The sequence below is a fragment of the Platichthys flesus genome, chromosome 10, assembly GCF_949316205.1.
Source record: "Platichthys flesus chromosome 10, fPlaFle2.1, whole genome shotgun sequence".
Classification (NCBI taxonomy): domain Eukaryota; kingdom Metazoa; phylum Chordata; class Actinopteri; order Pleuronectiformes; family Pleuronectidae; genus Platichthys; species Platichthys flesus.
The window spans coordinates 4,076,384-4,094,159 of NC_084954.1; the positions used below are offsets into that span (position 1 = coordinate 4,076,384).

Genomic DNA, 17,776 nt, shown 5'->3' on the forward strand with positions numbered 1-17,776 from the left:
TCTTAATATGTAAAGAAAAGTGAATCATTTCCAGTAGTTAGATAAAAAGCACTTGTACCACTAACCCTAACACTTTACACTTCACTTCTATGCTGATGATTCAACTCCATCTGTTCGAGAACTGCTCCTCCTCTTTCCTGACCAAGATTTCAAAAGATTGACACAGAAGCCTTTGTAGCAATATTCTGTTTATTTACATTAAATGTAAACATTCAACTCTTAACATGAATGTACGTGTAGTAAAAGGCATATTTCACTTGTATAAAACACAGAATGTAAACTCTTGGCAACCTTGTGTGTGAATGCTGAGAAGGAAACATGAGAAGGGGGGGGGGGGGGGGGGGTCTTTACAAATGCGAAACGGCTCCTCCGGGAATGTGCAGTTTTTGGCAATGACAATGGAAAAACAACTCTATAAATATTGCAGTGTCATGATTCTAAAAAAAGCTTTTTTTTAACTACGATTATCACAAAATACATTTATTCAATTCAAGCGGTAATCGTGGGTCAGACTGACGCTGACCTCCAGTGGTTTACTAATTATATATTTTTTAAGTTGACCTGGAAACACCGTAAGAAACCCTGCAATTGTTTAGAAACGCTGGCACGAAAGTGAAGCAATTTAGCTGCAAATTCTGAACTCTTTCAAAACAAGATGCTGGTCTTGAACCCTGGCTTGACCCTTCACAGTAGCACACAAGCACTTACAATATTAAGTTGCTTCTTTTTCTTTTTTTTTTGCGCCTGCACGGTCGTCGCGTTGTGTCACAAAAATATATCGGGGTCAACGCGTTATTCGTGATCACGTACCGTCGAATGGTTTTGTGGAGCATCAACATTTTCAAGTTTCATCGTATTGTAATTACTTAGTTATTTCACAAAACAAAGCAACTTACAGTAGCTCTTACAGTTACCTGACTGCCTATTAGGTAAGAACATCGAAACCATAATTAAACAAATGAAATGACTGATGGCAGAAAGGATGAGAAGTCCTTCTTGAACTGAGGGCGGCTCTACATGTACACAGGTATTTAATACAAATGGGGGGGGGGGGTTTAATATATAAATCTATATCCCCATGAAAATGCAAAAAACACGCGGTCCGTATCGTACCAAACCAACAGGTGGCGCTGTAACCCGAACTGTAAAGCCGTGTTGGCCAATCACAACACCGGTTCCAGCAGGCGGACGACAATGACATCACACTGAAAACTGAGTTACTGAACATCTTCGACCCGGGAGGAGTTTTTAAAAAGGTTCAGTCTTCAGTGACCCTCAAACCTCAGTGAGAACAAAACACTCCATTTGAGAAAAATGAAAATACCCGTGTACGTGTGAACGAGGCCTGGAAAGAGACGAAGGGTCAAAGTTCAATCAGTCCCACTCGATGGCTAGAAGCTCACAGCTGACGTCCCACAGTCTCCTCGCCGTCTCCTCACTTCTCCCCTGTGGGGCGACGAAGGCCGGGGCGCAGTCGCTGAAAGGAAAGAAGGGGGGGAGGAGGAGGGGGGGGTATTATGTAAAGGTTTATGAAAATGTGAGTCATCCCCCGAGGAGCAGGGATCTAATTTGTCTTTCACCTGATGTGTGGTGGCAAGAATACAATGGGGGCGGCTTTAAAATGAGGAGATGGGAGGATCTCCAGTATCATCACCTCCATCTGTGGCAAATTATAATCAAGCCTAACTTCTATATTGACAATCTGAAAATGGCTTTCCTGATATGCATTTTGTTTTTTTAAAGTTTTAATTGAACCAGTTTATCATTTTATCAAGACAGCAGGATGGTGATGTGTATCAGGTAATCAGTTAATTGATCCATGGGTTAGCATTACATTTGGAACAGAGATTCATTGTCCCCAGAGGATAATTCCTTATTAATATGGTGAGCTCAACTTTTTTCCCCCAGCAGCACAAAGACATTTTGGGGGTTTTCGAGATAAACGTCCTGTGAACTATTTGATGCATTGACGTTAAATGTTGGTGCTGATCCAACTGGTTGTCACCCACCTGAAGTGTTTCCCAGAGACAGAGTGCAGCTCCTCTGCCACGGCACAGTAGATACTGGTCTGGGCTCCTTCCCGTGGGGTTTTTACAAACGTGGAGAAGAAGGTCATGAATATCGTCATGAGGGTCGAGTGTCGGATCAGGTCGGAGTTCACCGTCCCCGGGTGGACTGAGTTCACGGTCACGTTGGTGCCTGCGACAACAACAGATCAGGTTCACGATAAGAGCGATGTGGGGTTGTAGGGACAATAATGACATTAGGGATCAAACATCAAATAACGATAATCAGACCAGTATATATATATTTTATTTTTTTAAATGGCAAAGATTCCTCAGATGTTGTTGTCAAACCCTTGTGACAAAGAATATTAAATTGAGGCTTGAAATCGAACAGTTTAACCTTAAACTTTACATGAATAACTCCAAATAAACAGAAAACACATTTCTTTGACAAGATTTAACAAAACTGCTCTGGTCAGGATGAGAGATTTCGTTGGCTTCTCATCTGCACTGTCATGATAAATAGTTAAAAGAGCTTTGAATAAAATGGTCTTTAAATTATTTATAAATTCACTTCTCACTGAATCCGGCACATTAGCTTCCAACATGCTCACAGGCACAGTCGACTTCCCTAGCGTACTTTAGAAACAACAATATTTCAGTGTACTACCTGGTCATAGGATTAGTAAGGCCCATTTGGACTATTTGTTGTTGGTCTACATTTTGTTTATCTTTTCCCTCCTCTTCCTCATCATCACACAAAGCATCACTAACCCTCTGCTACTACATTTGCCAGAGAACAGCCCATCTGTGCATTCTCCCATGTTTTGTGTGTGTGTGTGTGTGTTTGTGTACCTTTGAGTCTACGAGCCAACTCTCTGGTAAACATCACATTTGCCAGTTTGCTCTGGCAGTACGCTAATCCACTGTTGTAGCTGCCCTGGCTGTGAAGGTCGTGGAAGCGCACCCAGCCGAAGTTGTGTGCCAGAGAGGAGACCACGACGATCCGGGCCGGCGCGCTGCGCTTGAGCAGCCCGATCAGGAGGGACGTCAACAGGAAGTGACCTGTCCGAGGGGAGACAGACACACGCTGAGCCGGGTGGACACTCGTTATACTGAGCCAGGGCATTTATTTACTAACGGACAAAAGTTTTCTCAGAGTCGAAGACGACATCAACTTGTACTTTCTTGTCGAACACGGCATCAGACGTACGTGAGGGGAAATAACAGCAATGGAAATAACATGAATTCATTGTATATGTTAATATCGATGTCCTCTCGAGGTGGATCTGTTATCATCATGCACATATTACAAAATAAAACAAAATCAAAGACTGCGTTGCCTTTCCAGTTGTGCAATAAAAGTGCAGAATGATGCATTTCCATTGGATGAAGCCGATCAATCAGTTTAGAAAGATAGATAGATTACTTTATTCATCCCCGAAGGGAAATTAAGTCGTCTATATTTGAATACAATAAAATACAATACAATAAAAATATTGAGGTAGAAATTATAAAAACAGAAACACGATAAATAGGTAGATAAGGTGCAGTGGCAAGATGATGGTAATAGTACTGATGATATGATGGTAATGTTATTGTTAGACAGTATATCAAAATAGTACAGTATATATAGTATATAATATAACATAATATATATGATAGTAATTATACCAATATAATAGCAGTAGATAGTAGTAATGGCAGCAACAGTATATATATAATAATAATAGTAAATATAATAATATAATAACATCTGTGAGATTTTCAGTCCTGGTTAAGGTTTGAATGATCTAATGGGTTCCAGTAAACTTCTGTGAGTTCTTACCGAGGTGATTGACTCCGATGTGCATCTCAAAGCCATCGACGGTTTTGGTGTAAGGACACATCATCACGCCGGCGTTGTTGATGAGGATGTGAAGACGATTCACCTCTGAGGAAAGAGAACATCACATAAAAGAAACATGGCCGCTGTTATACCTGTTAAATAACATCACTCTGGAGCTTTGTAGGAGGATGAGAGCGTTACAGCCGCCTCTGTGTGGTCACCTCTGAGGAATTCCTGTGCGAAGGCACGTATAGAGCAGGTGTCTGCCAAATCCAGCTCTCGAACCTCCACATCTGCATCGGGGTTCGCGGCTCGTATGCTGGCCGCAGCCTCCTCGCCCTTTTCCACGTCTCGGCACGCCATGATCACCCGAGCCCCTGCCAGGTGAACAGATCATCATGTAAACTGGGAACCAGACAGAAACTACATTCACACCAGTCAGGATCAGGGGACGGATCCAGGAACTTTTTTATTGAGCGTTGTGAGAAAAGACGTTTCACAACAGTTTTGTTGATTCCTGAGGTTCGTTATTCATGGGTCTTGATGAATGGAATCATTCATAGTTAGAGGAATGATTAATGTGTGTCATTTGGTGCAGCGTGATTGAATTTAACGGTCTAGTTCTTTTAAATTTGTACTGTAAGAACTAGACAGTCGTGTGTAGGATTGTTTCGGCCTTGTGCTGACATACTTGTCATGAATCATGATTTAATAAGGTAGGTATTCTTATCGCATCAGTATTTGTTAATCTTACAGCGTCCCCCTGTATGAGAACCCAGTTTGGTCTTGTCGGTGGTAATAAATTAGTGTTGTGTTGAATTCAAATCCTGTATTTGACTGTAGAATCCAAAAGGTCACCTCTCATCACCAGATCCCGGGCGGTCTCCCTCCCAATGCCCGTGTTGGCTCCAGTGATGAGGGCTGTCTTCCCATCCAGACGAGCCGGGGACCTGCACACCCCTCCGGCTGCATAACTTCTGTGGATGCACATCACAGATTAACAACATGATCTCTGCCCTGCAGCGGAGCAGACAGTCCCTCCCGCGGCCATAAACCCCTCTGTCCCCATTGGACTTGGGACATATGGACACATGGCTCAATAATTCACAGAGAAACTTGGCTATGAGGCCACTGCCGAGCGTCAAACTGGTGCGGCCCTCGCCACCGAGCAGGGAGCCGCCGCAGCCAATGGGAAAGCACAGGATCACACCTACTCCCCACGCTGAGGCTCCTGATTGGCCCAGCTCAGGTGGAAGACACCCGGTTCATCCGGCTGCAAAAAAAACTCCCACAGCTCCCATCATCCTTTCTGTTGCATTGATTCTCTGCTCGGGACAATACATCAGCATCGAATAGAGGATTTGAGAATAACCCTTAAATATGACATATGACTGAAATGTATAACGGAAACACATCCTTAGCCATAACACCAGTGCAATGATCTGTCCTCTCAACCAAACCACCATCCAGCCCTGAGTGGGTTACGTGAGTGCATTGGTCGCCGCTCACCGTATGTGTGATGCGAACAACAGCACCAGCAACGTCACCGCTCCGAGTCCAGCGACTACCACAAAGAACAACATGATGCAGCGGATCCTCTGCTCGTCGCTGGTTCTGAGGCTGAGAGAGAAGCTGCAGCTGAGGAGGAGGGAACAGCTGATGTCAAGGCAGAAAGGGGGGGGGGGGGGGCATGCGCACATAGCGCAAGGGGCATCATGGGAGTGTAGTTTTTACAGCCTGGGTAGAAGCTAACACAAGGGGTGGTTTCATTCGTTTACATTAGGATTACTAACTATTTATGTTGGCATGTTGAGTTGACTTTTATTGTGGCAACTTATGTTTGTATTTTATCACATTACATGTTCTAGAATTAGAGGGAATTGCATTATTTTTTATGATAAAGAAGTTTTGTTTTGACATTTTAATACATTATGTGTCTCCAGTGGCTTAATCTGAAATGATGATACATATATACACAGGAATTCCACTATATCAATACCAACATGAGAAAAGAAAAAGCAATGATCACAATAAACAAACATAAATATGCATCATTTCGAAAGGTGCATTATATCTAAAGGGGAACCCAATTAGTTTACATCCTAAAAAACTACATTTCCACAAAGCTCCTGTCAAGGCCTGTCTACATGGCGCCTGATTAAAATGGTCATCGGGTGGTTTTTGAGGTCCCTTCCCTCAGATCTGTTGTTATTTTTTAAGTTTTGTCAGTTAAATCTTGTATTATTCAATTCTAAGTATTATTTTCTCAAGGATATTACTTAAGTCTTATTTTTATTGTTAATTTCTAATCAGGCGCCGGAGGCAGTCAGTCACGAGGTCCATCCTGCGGAAGAGTCGATGAGATCTGATTATTAGATCGACTCAGTGACGTGATCGTTATTTCGCGTTTTATTCTGACAGAAGTAAATTAAATTCGACCAAACGTCGACCAGTCGATTCAAAGATGTCGTCGGAGGAGTTCGAGAAGTTGCACGAGATCTTCAGCTCGATGTTCGAGGAACTGAAGCTGATTCCAGACCGAGCTGCGAGGAGCCAGGGAGGTAAACACACTGCTGCGGGGCTCATGTTGACGTCAGCTGACAAGCTAACTTACTAACTAACCAGCTAACTAGCTAACTAACTAACAACACAACCAGTTGTCCTGTTGACGAGTTATTGTTTCCGCAGAGGAGAGGAAGAGGTTGGTGAGAACCTTCGATGAGAGACATGGGGAAGCTGAGGAAGTGGTGAGCTGCTCCCACCTTGTTTATTCTTCAGGACGTCAGATTTAACTTTTTAATTCTAGTGTTGTTGTTGTTGTTATTGATGAGCTTGTTTAGTTTTTAAAACCTTCCCTCAGTTTGTGATTTAAAAAAACACTGCGATTAGAGTTGACACAGATGAGCTAGAACTTTATTGATCATCACAAAATAACTTTATTGATCATCAACAATCTGTAAAAAACATTCTACTCTCTCTCACACACACAACATCAACTATAACAACAACAGCAAGAACAGCAACTGTGTAATATATAGTATTCAGGCCTCAGTGTAAGGGAGTCAAATATTTCCTCTAGTCATATATCGCAGAGTAAAACATAAAATGATTCACAAAATATCGTTATCGAATCTCACTGCAAAGGAAATGTAACTGAGACTTGCTATTTTTCAGTTTAATCAATCTACTATATTTATATTTAAAAAAAGGTAAATTAAATATATACATATTAGGCTTATATTAAGATATTTATTAAATGAAACATGCACATACATTTGCATCTTTTCGGTTTTGTTCATTGTACATTTTGATAATTCCTTCAATACATAATCATTTAATCATTGTATTTAGTATTCTTATTTTGTTATTGTGTATTTAATTTGTTATTTCACATTTTTTTCTTTTTTATTATCAACTACTTGTTTAACTGCTTTATTTTTGCTGCTATGGAGCTTCAGTGCAAATAGTCTTCACCAGTAGTACTTTGAGAACCAGTGTGATGACGACCGTAATGGAGAAAGGACCTGTTCCTATCTGTCTGCAGTTACAAGGAATGGAGGAGGAGCTGCGCGGCGCCCCGTCTTCTTATCGAAATGGAATGGCTACCAAGCTGCGCCTGTACCGCCGGGATCTGGGCAAACTGCAGAGGGACTTGAAGAACTCGGCCCCCGGGTTCAGCTCCTCGTCCCAGCCGTTGGGAGGAAGTCATCACGGCATCTACTCATCAGAGAATCAGCAGAGTGTGAGTGCGAGGCTGTTTGAGCATTTCACCACGAGAGGGACAGACCCAGCTCCCTCCTGTAGCTCTCCTTTGCCTCCTTGATCTTGATTTCTTCGGTTCCTCTGAATAAGTCCTTTCTTCCTCCCTGTTGTTGTCCTCTGAAAGTCCTCTTCTTCTCAAGGGTTCAGGATTCGGTGAGGAGGCCTTGATGTCTTTTGTTAAATGGGTAACAAAAGACATCAAGAATCCGTTTCCTCTGCAATCCTGGTGTGTTTTTCTCTGAAGTTAAAATGTATTTACAAACAGACATTTTCAGTGTCTTTGAAAAGGACATTTAAAAGCTGTGTGTTGAGTAAATTAACAAAATAAAACATATGCTAATGTAGAGGTACGTGATGACAAGGAAATGAGAACGTTTCCCCACAAAGATGAACATTTTACTCTGGAATAACTGACTTTATATACTTGTTGATATCGAAGGGAGTGAATCTTTATTTCCTCCTGTAACTATGTTTAGTTCATCATCATTAATCCTGTTTTGCTCTGTCCCTTCTCCCCACACTGAATGCAGACTCACCTGCAGTCCCAGAGAGCCTTGCTCCTCCAGGGCACAGAGTCTCTGAACAACGCCAGTCAGAGCATCGAGCGCAGCCAACGCATCGCTGCAGAGACGGAGCACATCGGTACCGACATCATCGAGGAGCTGGGGGAGCAGCGGGAGCAGCTGGACCGCACCAGGAGCAGAGTGAGAATCAGCACCTGATTTATGCCTATTGGATATGTCCAGTTAAAATGCTTTTGGGTTGGTATAATTTAGTCTAGTTGTGGTCAGTCTTGAGAGAAGCAGTTCAATTTGATGTAAACTGTTTTTTAAATCTCTTCTGTCTTCTTGTGTAGTTGGTGAACACTGGAGAGAACCTCAGTCGAAGTCGAAAGATCCTTCGTGCCATGTCTCGGCGGTGAGTGTTTTCCTAGAGGAGGTTATACAATTAATTTATCCTATTACGCTCAATTTGATCAAATGAGTGAATGGATGCTCAGATTATAAACAAGTAAAATCAAGATTCTTCTCTTCAGTCAATACACAAATTGAGCTCATTTATTAATTTCTGACCACAGAGATGATATTAGTTTCAATAAACTCATTAAATAAAATCTTCCTTGTGAATGTTTAATTTTCTTTGTGTCTTGTAGGCTGATGACAAACAAGTTGCTGTTAAGTGTTATCATTTTAATGGAGCTGGCGATCCTGGGCGCTGTGATTTACCTGAAGTTCTTCCGAAAATAAACGTCCCCACCTCAGGAGAGTCTCAAGCTCCTGATCCAAGAGCAAAACCCGATTCTCTGCATCTGTCTCCATCCACTGTCCAGTAGCAATAATGCTGTTCTGCTGTCTCCAGCCAACTGTTTCATATTAGTGCAAAGAAGGACAATAAGAAGCCTCAGGTTCGAACTGAAGCTTCACTGAGGGAAGAGTTTGCCCCCGAGCAGGTGGAGTTTGTTCAACGGGACAAACAAACTTGTTAATGGGACCAAACCTACAGGACAAACTGTGAACTGAGCGTTTTCTTAGACTCTTAATGCCAATGACGCCCCGTGGGACTGTGTTCTGACTGCTGCAGACTCCAGAGAAGATCCTGCATGAGTCAGAGTTTGGTTTAAATTACTGCATCATGTAAAGATTCTGTGGTTTGGTGACAGTGCTCATGAAATGACAGACGTTTGCATATCAGCTCTGTGAGTTTAAAAAAAATTATCTTATTGGGATACATTTCTGTTTGTGTTCTATTTTATTGTATTGTTTATTATGTTTATGAATCTAAACAACAGTATGTTGATGAAATGGCACCAGCCGAGTGTATTTTCCTAGAGTCTTCATGCTCAGTATCCAGATGGTTATTTTGAGCTCGTTTTCTCAATTCTCTGATTTGAGAAGAAAGTCAGTCAGAAGTACGAATGTGTAAAAAATGTTCTTAACAGTTAATGATGTTGTCTAATCGCTGTATAACACAAAAATCTCAGAACAGAGTGTCTTTGTTCTTTATTTGACAGTCAACAGATTAAAGCTAATGTTTAACCTCTTTGTACATCGTATCTGGTATTTCCAGGGAATGCAGCCAAGCGGGCCAAAGCTTTGGAATAACATCCGCTGTGGAGCTGACGTCACAGACCAGGATGATTTCAGGCTGGGTTAGTGCTGGGTAAACAGCATCTGCTACTATGGAATTAATTCTCAAATAATAGGTGATAAGGTTATTTTTAGTAACATGTTCTTGAAGTGGCACATCTGCCACAGTGTTGTTCTTCTGCGTTAGAGATCATGCCGTACTGCAGTGACCTGGTTGTGTGGAGGAGGTGGAGGAGGAGGGGGGGGACATTTACTCATTTATTTAGCTTGTTTCTTAAATGTGCGTCTACATTTCCTGAAAAACTACAACACCATCACACCTGTTTTTCTGTCCTTAAGTCCCTTTCTTTTGTACAATGAATTACTTTTTACGAGTGCAAGCAATCATAATGTAATTACCAATGCCCCATCCTGCTATGATAGTGAACCTGAAGATCAATTCATGGATCCGCCTGTTTATCTGGATTCTGTCCAATTGCTTTGTTTGGGTCTTGCCCCGCCCCTCCACAAGTTGTGCCGTGTGTTGATGCAGAACAATTCAGTTGAGTAATCTTACATAACCTTGGCGGAGGTATCAATGTGACCATTGAAACTCATAACACCGTATCTAGTCCCAACATTGGCCCTGTAGTGGTGGCCTTGGTGTCAGCGTTAGTCAGCCCAAACTGAAATAACTCAATATCTACTGATCTGTTGCCATAACATTTTTGGCGATTTGTCATCATCACTTAAAAGTGTTGTCCTTCCAACACTTGTTTATGATAAACACTTGTAGAACTACAAATATTATTGTCACATCCTCAGTTTACTTAACTTTTTACTTTACTGCAAATATTAACATGTTAAGTAACATGGTCCACGCTAAAGGCTGTTGACCCGCAAACAGTGTGTGGGCTCGCAGATTGTTAGGCCTCTAGGTCTTTTCAAGTCTTGTTCAAATAGTTATGTTCTTATGTAGAAGTTAAAACATTTAAGTTTTACTTGATTCCTTAATAAAGTAAAAGGAGGGAGTCAATAATACAACTATACACATGAACCAAAAATGTCAGAACATTTATGGGAGACCAAAATATAAACTCTGTTACAAGGACAAGTCATTCAGTGTCCTCATCACGTCAAACATCGGTCACTCACCTCATTTGTGAGCAAAAACTGATTAATCATCAGTTCATACTTATACACACAGTAAGTCTAGTACAAGTACTGTACTAGCAGGTTCAATGTGTAATACAAAAACTCTAAAGGAAATACAGTAACCACACCTGGTCCAAAAGTGCAAACACATCATTACTAGTTTTTTACTAAGTGGCACAGACTCAGTTTCAGAATCCATGCTGTGGACTTCAACCTACGTCTTGATTCATCATACCTCTGAGGCAGGTTCATTAACTTGTAGACCAAACACATCATAAATATGTGGCAACTGTGTCCTCAAATACTTAACTTATTACTGTACATACAAAATAAGTTAGCATTGCTGTTAAAGTGAGTAGTCTTCTCATCAATAAGAGGAGTGGTTTCTAAATGAACTAAGGTAATACTCTATGGAAACGTCTCTCACAGGTTTCATAAATCCAGACGTAATTAGTTGTTTTTTTAAAACACGACAATAAACAGCAAAGAGATGGGAACAAAATATTTGAGCTACTGTTAGATTCAGTCTTTTCAGTCCTGAATTAAAACTGGCGGAATGCTCGGGGATGTCGTTGATACAGTCCATGGCTTCGCTCCACGCCCTCAGAGGCGGAGCTGCTCTGTGTCGTCCTTCGCAGACGGAATCTCGTCGATGGACACGTGAGCCCCTTCTCTCGTCTGTCCAAGAGACGACGCGATGACGTTGACCGCTAAAGAGGCGGTGGCCTCCACGGCTTCTTGGTTGGCCCCTAGCACGGGGTTCACCTCGACCAGGTCCATGGCTGACAGCAGGCCTGCACAGCAACACAGTCACAAGTTAGAAACTAAGACCAATGGAGGTGTTTTATTGACTTGTGTCTGTCTCTTTAAGCTGTTGCAGACATGCGTGTATTTGTCTTTTTGTGTACCTGTGTTGTGGATTTCCTCTGTGATGTACATTCCCTCCCTGTAGGTCAGACCTCCATTCACTGGCGTTCCTGTGGCGGGGGCGAGAGACGGGTCGAAGGCGTCGATGTCAAAGCTCAAGTGGATCGGTCGCTGTTTTCTGTTCGAGAAGGAGAGAAAGAGAAAAGTTTGAATTGACCGTTCAGACATGGACAAACTTGAGTTAATCACATACACAGTAAAGTACATTAAACCTTATTGAAACAGTCGTGGAATATCGTCATCACTTGAACACACCTTGCCATAAGATGGTCAAAAGTCATCTCCATAACCCTTTGGATGCCCATTCTGTCGATATCCCTCATGGTGAAGTACTGGATACCCAGGTCCTTCAGGATGTTGCTGCAATTAACACAATTCAATTCAAAAACTGAAGTTAAAACTACTCTCCCAGTGCTAAAGTGTGGGAAGTTCACATCAGCTACACACAGTAAAGTGCTGGTATCCACTTACCGCTCGCCGGGGTCCACGTCCCGCAGACCGATGTAGACCAGGTCCCTCGAGGAGAGGAACGGCTTCACCCAAGAGAACCCTGGGATAGCTGGTATCTGTGGTGGATGGAAGAGTAAAGTTCAATATGGAATTTATGCAAATGTGTGGAATCATATTATCCTCTACCATCAGGTGACATCTAGACTGTTTAGGATGTTGGCCCATATATGTTTCATATGTCAAAAGTATTTAAAAAGACGACAGAAACATTCAAATTGAAAGGATGATATGCTGATATGATGATAAAATTGATGAGAAAGCACTGTATACTGTTGCTGTGACCTTGTGCATTTGTATTCTTTTCTAAGAGTTTCCAAAAGTGTCTCACTTTTTTAAATGTATATAAACTGTTTCTGCTTCCAGAAAGTTAAATATTTGAATACACGTTTGAATAGGTAAAAGAGACATTTGTTTGAAGAAAGGTAGACTCAAAGTCAATGTGTTCAAGAGCATTTACATTTAGTAGAAGGCTTCTCCTCACCTTGTCTTGTAGTTCTTTGAGCATGAAGGACACAGGCTGGCCATGCAGGTTTCCTGAGGGAGATGTCATGGGTGTGTTTATGTCAGCGTGAGCATCGACCCAGATGAGACACAAGTCGGGACACTGCTGGGCGTGACCACTCACTGACCCGATAGCCAGGCTGGGAGGAGCAGAGGACAGTCTTTTATACATCTGCTGTTTTATCAGTCAAATACAGAGCCTGAGAGTCTTTGCAGGTCGGGTCGTGGTTATAATTTTAGATCCCATATTCTGAGCTTGTTTACCTGTGATCACCTCCGAGCATGACGAGGGTGTGGCCCGCTCCGACGGCTCTGCTCGTTGCTCCAGACAGCATCTTATTGGCTGCACCCACAGAGCGAGGGAACTTCACGTCCATGTAGGGCTCATCCTTCTCCAGGTGGTGGAAGCTGAGGTCTCCAAAGTCATGGACAGAGTAATCTGAGGAGCCGACAACAAGCTGCCGTTAGATGGAGACACTTTCTGCAGGGTCACTCTTTCGATGCAGTGACTCAGCAGGAGCTCAGCATGTCAGCCTGGGACATGGAAGCAGCCCGGCATGTGATGCTTCTTGACAATCACTCTCTTCCTCTGGACACAACCCTGGTGTCTGATTTGAAAGAATAATTTGTACTCTGACGACTGCAGGTGTCGCTTCAGAATAAAACCTATGGTTTATATCGTATAACTCCACATGCAACTGTCTGAACTTGCATTCCAGTGAGGCTGACTCATGACTGAGCACTTTCCATTTACCCCGTTTCACCTCCCCAGATCAGGTTTCCGTCAGCTCAGTTCACCTCTTGCATTGGCTTGGTTACTGTGGAGTAAACAAGTGATGTGATCCACCATATTGAGGGTTCATCTGGCAATGTGAGCTTTGATGGCGGTGTTGCGTTACTCTGCTGATCCAAGGGGAACCAATGAGGTTCATTGCCATTCGTAGACAGGACAGGAATAGCCCTTGTCTTCTCACAATCTTCAACATCTTTGCATGATAATTTAAAAAGCCTGTTAAAGCAGTTACTGTCAAAGTTAATAACTGCTGTGTTCACTGTAGTTACAGCCACGTGAGTGTTGGTTTAACCATATGAATGTTTCATTCAAACTGAAACCAACCATGACGGTGTGAAAATGTCTAGACGACGTGGTATTTAGTTCACTTTGGCTTTGGTTCAGAAGACTAGTTAGAAGATTAATAGCACGTTTAATTTTGAAGTAATATTGAATTTCAGTTATGTTACTATTTTGTATTATAGCTTAATGTTTCAAAAAGCAAGGGTGTCATTGCCATCGTTATAATTATCCCTATAATAAATCAGGGGCGACCTGATGGTTAAATGGTTCGAACACATTTCACCTGGGAGTCCCTGGTTTGACCCCTGGCCAGTTGGACCATTTCCCTCATTTCCTCACGTTTCCACTCTCTCTGACCACACTGAGTGTTAATAATGATACAGCAGATTTGTGTATTTTTTTGATTTAGTATCACCATGAAGCTTCGGCAAATGATTGAAACTCAAAATAGGTTTGAAAGCACATTACTCATGGATCATTCAAAAGAAGCACCCATCTGCCCTTAACCCGTCTATAACATTACAAAAGTGTTTCATTTCTTTAATGTATTCCAAGCCAAGATTTAACGTTTTAAGGTTTGAATCTTAAACATATCAAATTATGATATATTATGTAAACTGCAGTGAAATATCTATACATCTATAATAACTGCATGCCGTCATGACAGTGTCAGTTCCGGATGTTGATGTACCAACTGTGGAAAGTATGATTGGGGGGGTGAGCTGGTTGCACAACAGCTTGTGTTTACAGCTGATAACAGATTCCCTGGCACATTCTCTGCCTCTCTGGGTCTGTTTAATTGGCTCCAACGGCTACTAATGGCCTTAACTGTCACACACCTGAATTAACCATGGCATGGTCACACAGCTCATGTCACTAGCCACCACTGATCTCTCTCTGTTAGATTCACATGGGAACTAAGAGTCTGTGGGACTCTCTGTTCATGTGAACTGTGGTATCATGATAGTAGGTTTATATCTGTGGTGCATTTATAGCAACATTATCATATGTTCGGTATCCTGGTTCAAATAATCTGCAGTCAACACAGTCTTGAAAGCTTTGGAATAACACTGTTTTTTTAAATGATTATATAAAGTCCGGTTTAACTGGTTTGAACAGATGTTTGTTTATGATATTTTCTTGTATCTCACAGAATAACGTGTCATGTAATTACTGGACATTATATAGCAGATCAGGAGATGAAGCCCTGTTGACTTGGACTGAATGTATTTAGTGAGTGCTATGGCAGCGTATTAATCTGCAGCGTCCTTGGTGCCCATAGAGGACTTAACTGTGTCTAGACCACAAATAGACTTTAAGCACCTCAGGCCTGACGTGATAGTGACCTGATCATTCTCAGTGGTATATTTAAATCCCCCCCCCCCCCCCCCCCACAGCATAACTCCTGTCCTAGCTGTGGGACCTTTCTTATTCCGAGCACAATGTGGACTCGGTGACCCAACCTCGCTGGAATAAAGGGAGGATTCTTTCCGCTCGAGGCGTCCTCTTACATCTGCACAGCAGCAGCAGCAGCAGCTCTTCCCCTTTTGTCCGCAGAACAATAACGCAACGATAAAGAAAAAGGGGTGGAGTGTGGGTACAGTGCAGATGAATGAGTCTGCGGTGACGCCAGTGGAAACAATCCTCCTCCCAGAGCACGTTGAGCTGGGAACCAGTGACTAACCCAGACATGTGGCACCACGAACAACGAGAGTTAACAAATCCCCACGAGTTCTGCCACAGTGTCTGGTACTGGTAATATGTCGTGTGAACCTTGTTTCCACCTGTGTCGAAAGAGCGGAGTCTCTTTCGCTCTGTGCTCAACCATTTCTTCACCGTTAGCACATTTCAACCGGGATTTCCATCATTACGTAATCTCACTGATGGAATCTGTGCACTGCGCCTGTTTGGCGTTTAATCTGGTGTCACACTACTTTGAAACGTTCACAGGGAATCAAACCCGGATGATGGTGATTCTGCCTATTAAAACTAGGTCTTTAACAGAGGTAAGTACAGTCTACTTAAAAAACCAAAACGTAAAGATGGTTTGGATTCAGCCTATTTAAACTATGTTTTTAGCACTGGTAAACATAGTATATTTAAAGAACCAACACGTATAGATGCTGCTGGTTTAACCTGTTCAAACTATGTGTTTAACAGAGGTAAGAACAGTATATTTAAAGAACCGGTCCCGGTTTTCACGTCAGGTGTCTCCCGGTGATCTGAAGTCCTGACCGGAGAACCGGAGGCTCTGAATAACAGCCTCGGTTACATAACGCGGCGGAGCCCCCTTCCCCTCACCTACCCAGTCCGGACAGCCTCTCGATGAGCCCCGCTTCTCGGATCACTTTGGGTCCGTGCTCCACTCCTCTCCTTTTCTGTCGGACACAAAACAACCCACGAGGAAGCTGAGTGACCGATTAACGGTCTAAAAAAAAAAAAAATCAACCGAAACTTCTCACCGAGCTTCTCTTACCTGTCCTCTCGAAAACGGGGCCCCGAGCACCGCTACGGACTGAGCCCGGCTCTGTGTGCGGCAGTGGCCGAGTTGAGTCCTGAGAAAGCTGTGTAAATGTCCCCTGAAAGCCATCTTCCTCCGCGGGATGTGACGAGCGAGAAACACGCAGCCACCAGACAGTGTAGCGGAAAGAGTCTGATGAAAGCGCGCCGGGATGTGGAGCTCTGTGTCTGATGCTGGGGGCCGGGTCTTAAGCCTCCTCCGCCCGCTGAATATTCATGAGCTGCCGGGGCGGAGGGGCGGAGGGCCGGTTCACCGCTACCGGTAGTCACAGCCGGGGTGCTCCCGCACCCACCGCAACTTTATCACGCACACTGCGCTGAAACAATCCACCGCGATGCGAGTTTTTACCGCGTTTTTCAACTAGAACGTCCTGTTCCTCATTTAGCTGTGACGTCAGAGCACACGACACACCTTCGCGCCGGCCAATGGGAGGCGGCGCAGGAAGTGGGTTCGTCCGGTGGGCGTGGCCTGCGAGGGAAGGTCGTTTCCCCGTGCGTTTATTTTGTTTTACCGCAGAGTGTCGTCGAGGTGGAAATTTCCAGAGACGCAGCGGAGCGGGGGCTGAGCGGCTTGTTTACATTGAAGCTTCGGTCCTGATTGTGCGTCCCGGAGCCAAAACAGATCAGGTTTCAGGTCAGGCCCATTTCCAGTGCCCACATCTTTCCACCTATTACTGCAGGAACAGGTGTCAGCTCCCAGTGCCGCATAAACGATCACACTCCCCACACAAGTACAAACTACAGCTTACATGGGTCAAAGTTTCATATTCAAGTCCCATGCTTCCTAAATGCTTATGTTTATCTTTATTTCATTTTTGTTTGTATATCTCTAGTTATATATTTCAACTTTTGTTCTCTACATCTGCTGTACCACAAATATGTATTTATATCTGGCTTCAATGCTCTGCCTCTGTTACTTGTGTCTTTCAATATCCTTATACTTAAAATATTTGTATTGACAATATCTCCTTTAGCTCATATTTACAGTAACATCTTTGTAGTAGTTCTTGTGGTTAGACTTTAATCTTACTGCAGAGAACTTATTCCGGACCTATTTTGACCTTTTATTATTCTTATGCTCTTGTGTTTGACCGTTTTGTGTGACACTGGATAACTTAATTTCCCTCGGGTTTAATAAAGTATCATCTATCTACCCATCCCCCAGAAATGTTGAAGCATTCAAAGTAAAACTGAAAGTAAGTTTCATACGTTGGATTATTATTACTCATATGCTACTATATATGGTTTTATATCACTTCTTTTATGTCCCAGTGACGTTTTTTTCCCCCATTAGTTGTTATAACCTAACAACTAATGCTAACTATAAACTACTGGGTCATCTATTACAGTTTTGAATGGGCCTCAGGGTTTGTCCTTGTTATCTTAACACGCACAGAAACTTGTTATTGACATGGCAGCCGTTTGA

General features: G+C 42.8%; 3 protein-coding genes across 4 annotated transcripts; 1 reads left to right on the forward strand and 2 right to left on the reverse strand.

Moving 5' to 3' along the window:
• Window positions 1-170: 170 nt before the first annotated feature.
• On the reverse strand, window positions 171-5,489 carry rdh12 (retinol dehydrogenase 12). Of its 2 annotated transcripts, none has more exons than XM_062396726.1 (7): window positions 5,344-5,489; window positions 4,693-4,808; window positions 4,056-4,211; window positions 3,835-3,939; window positions 2,862-3,071; window positions 2,010-2,199; window positions 171-1,477 (listed from the first exon to the last, which is right to left on the reverse strand). In XM_062396726.1, the coding sequence occupies exons 1-7, from the start codon at window positions 5,415-5,417 to the stop codon at window positions 1,375-1,377; spliced, it is 954 nt and encodes a 317-aa protein (XP_062252710.1). In that variant the 5' UTR covers window positions 5,418-5,489; the 3' UTR covers window positions 171-1,374. The 2 variants fall into 2 exon arrangements, with proteins under 2 accessions (XP_062252710.1, XP_062252709.1); XM_062396725.1 differs by having other exon boundaries at window positions 4,693-4,811.
• A 678-nt stretch (window positions 5,490-6,167) lies between these two features.
• vti1b (vesicle transport through interaction with t-SNAREs 1B) lies at window positions 6,168-9,636 on the forward strand. The gene is made up of 6 exons (XM_062396548.1): window positions 6,168-6,395; window positions 6,523-6,581; window positions 7,379-7,576; window positions 8,127-8,300; window positions 8,453-8,514; window positions 8,750-9,636. The coding sequence occupies exons 1-6, from the start codon at window positions 6,299-6,301 to the stop codon at window positions 8,841-8,843; spliced, it is 684 nt and encodes a 227-aa protein (XP_062252532.1). The 5' UTR covers window positions 6,168-6,298; the 3' UTR covers window positions 8,844-9,636.
• Window positions 9,637-10,721: 1,085 nt separating this feature from the next.
• On the reverse strand, window positions 10,722-16,609 carry arg2 (arginase 2). Its single transcript, XM_062396547.1, has 8 exons — window positions 16,307-16,609; window positions 16,136-16,208; window positions 13,020-13,194; window positions 12,736-12,895; window positions 12,216-12,310; window positions 12,000-12,104; window positions 11,726-11,862; window positions 10,722-11,611 (listed from the first exon to the last, which is right to left on the reverse strand). The coding sequence occupies exons 1-8, from the start codon at window positions 16,418-16,420 to the stop codon at window positions 11,421-11,423; spliced, it is 1,050 nt and encodes a 349-aa protein (XP_062252531.1). The 5' UTR covers window positions 16,421-16,609; the 3' UTR covers window positions 10,722-11,420.
• Window positions 16,610-17,776: the final 1,167 nt, after the last annotated feature.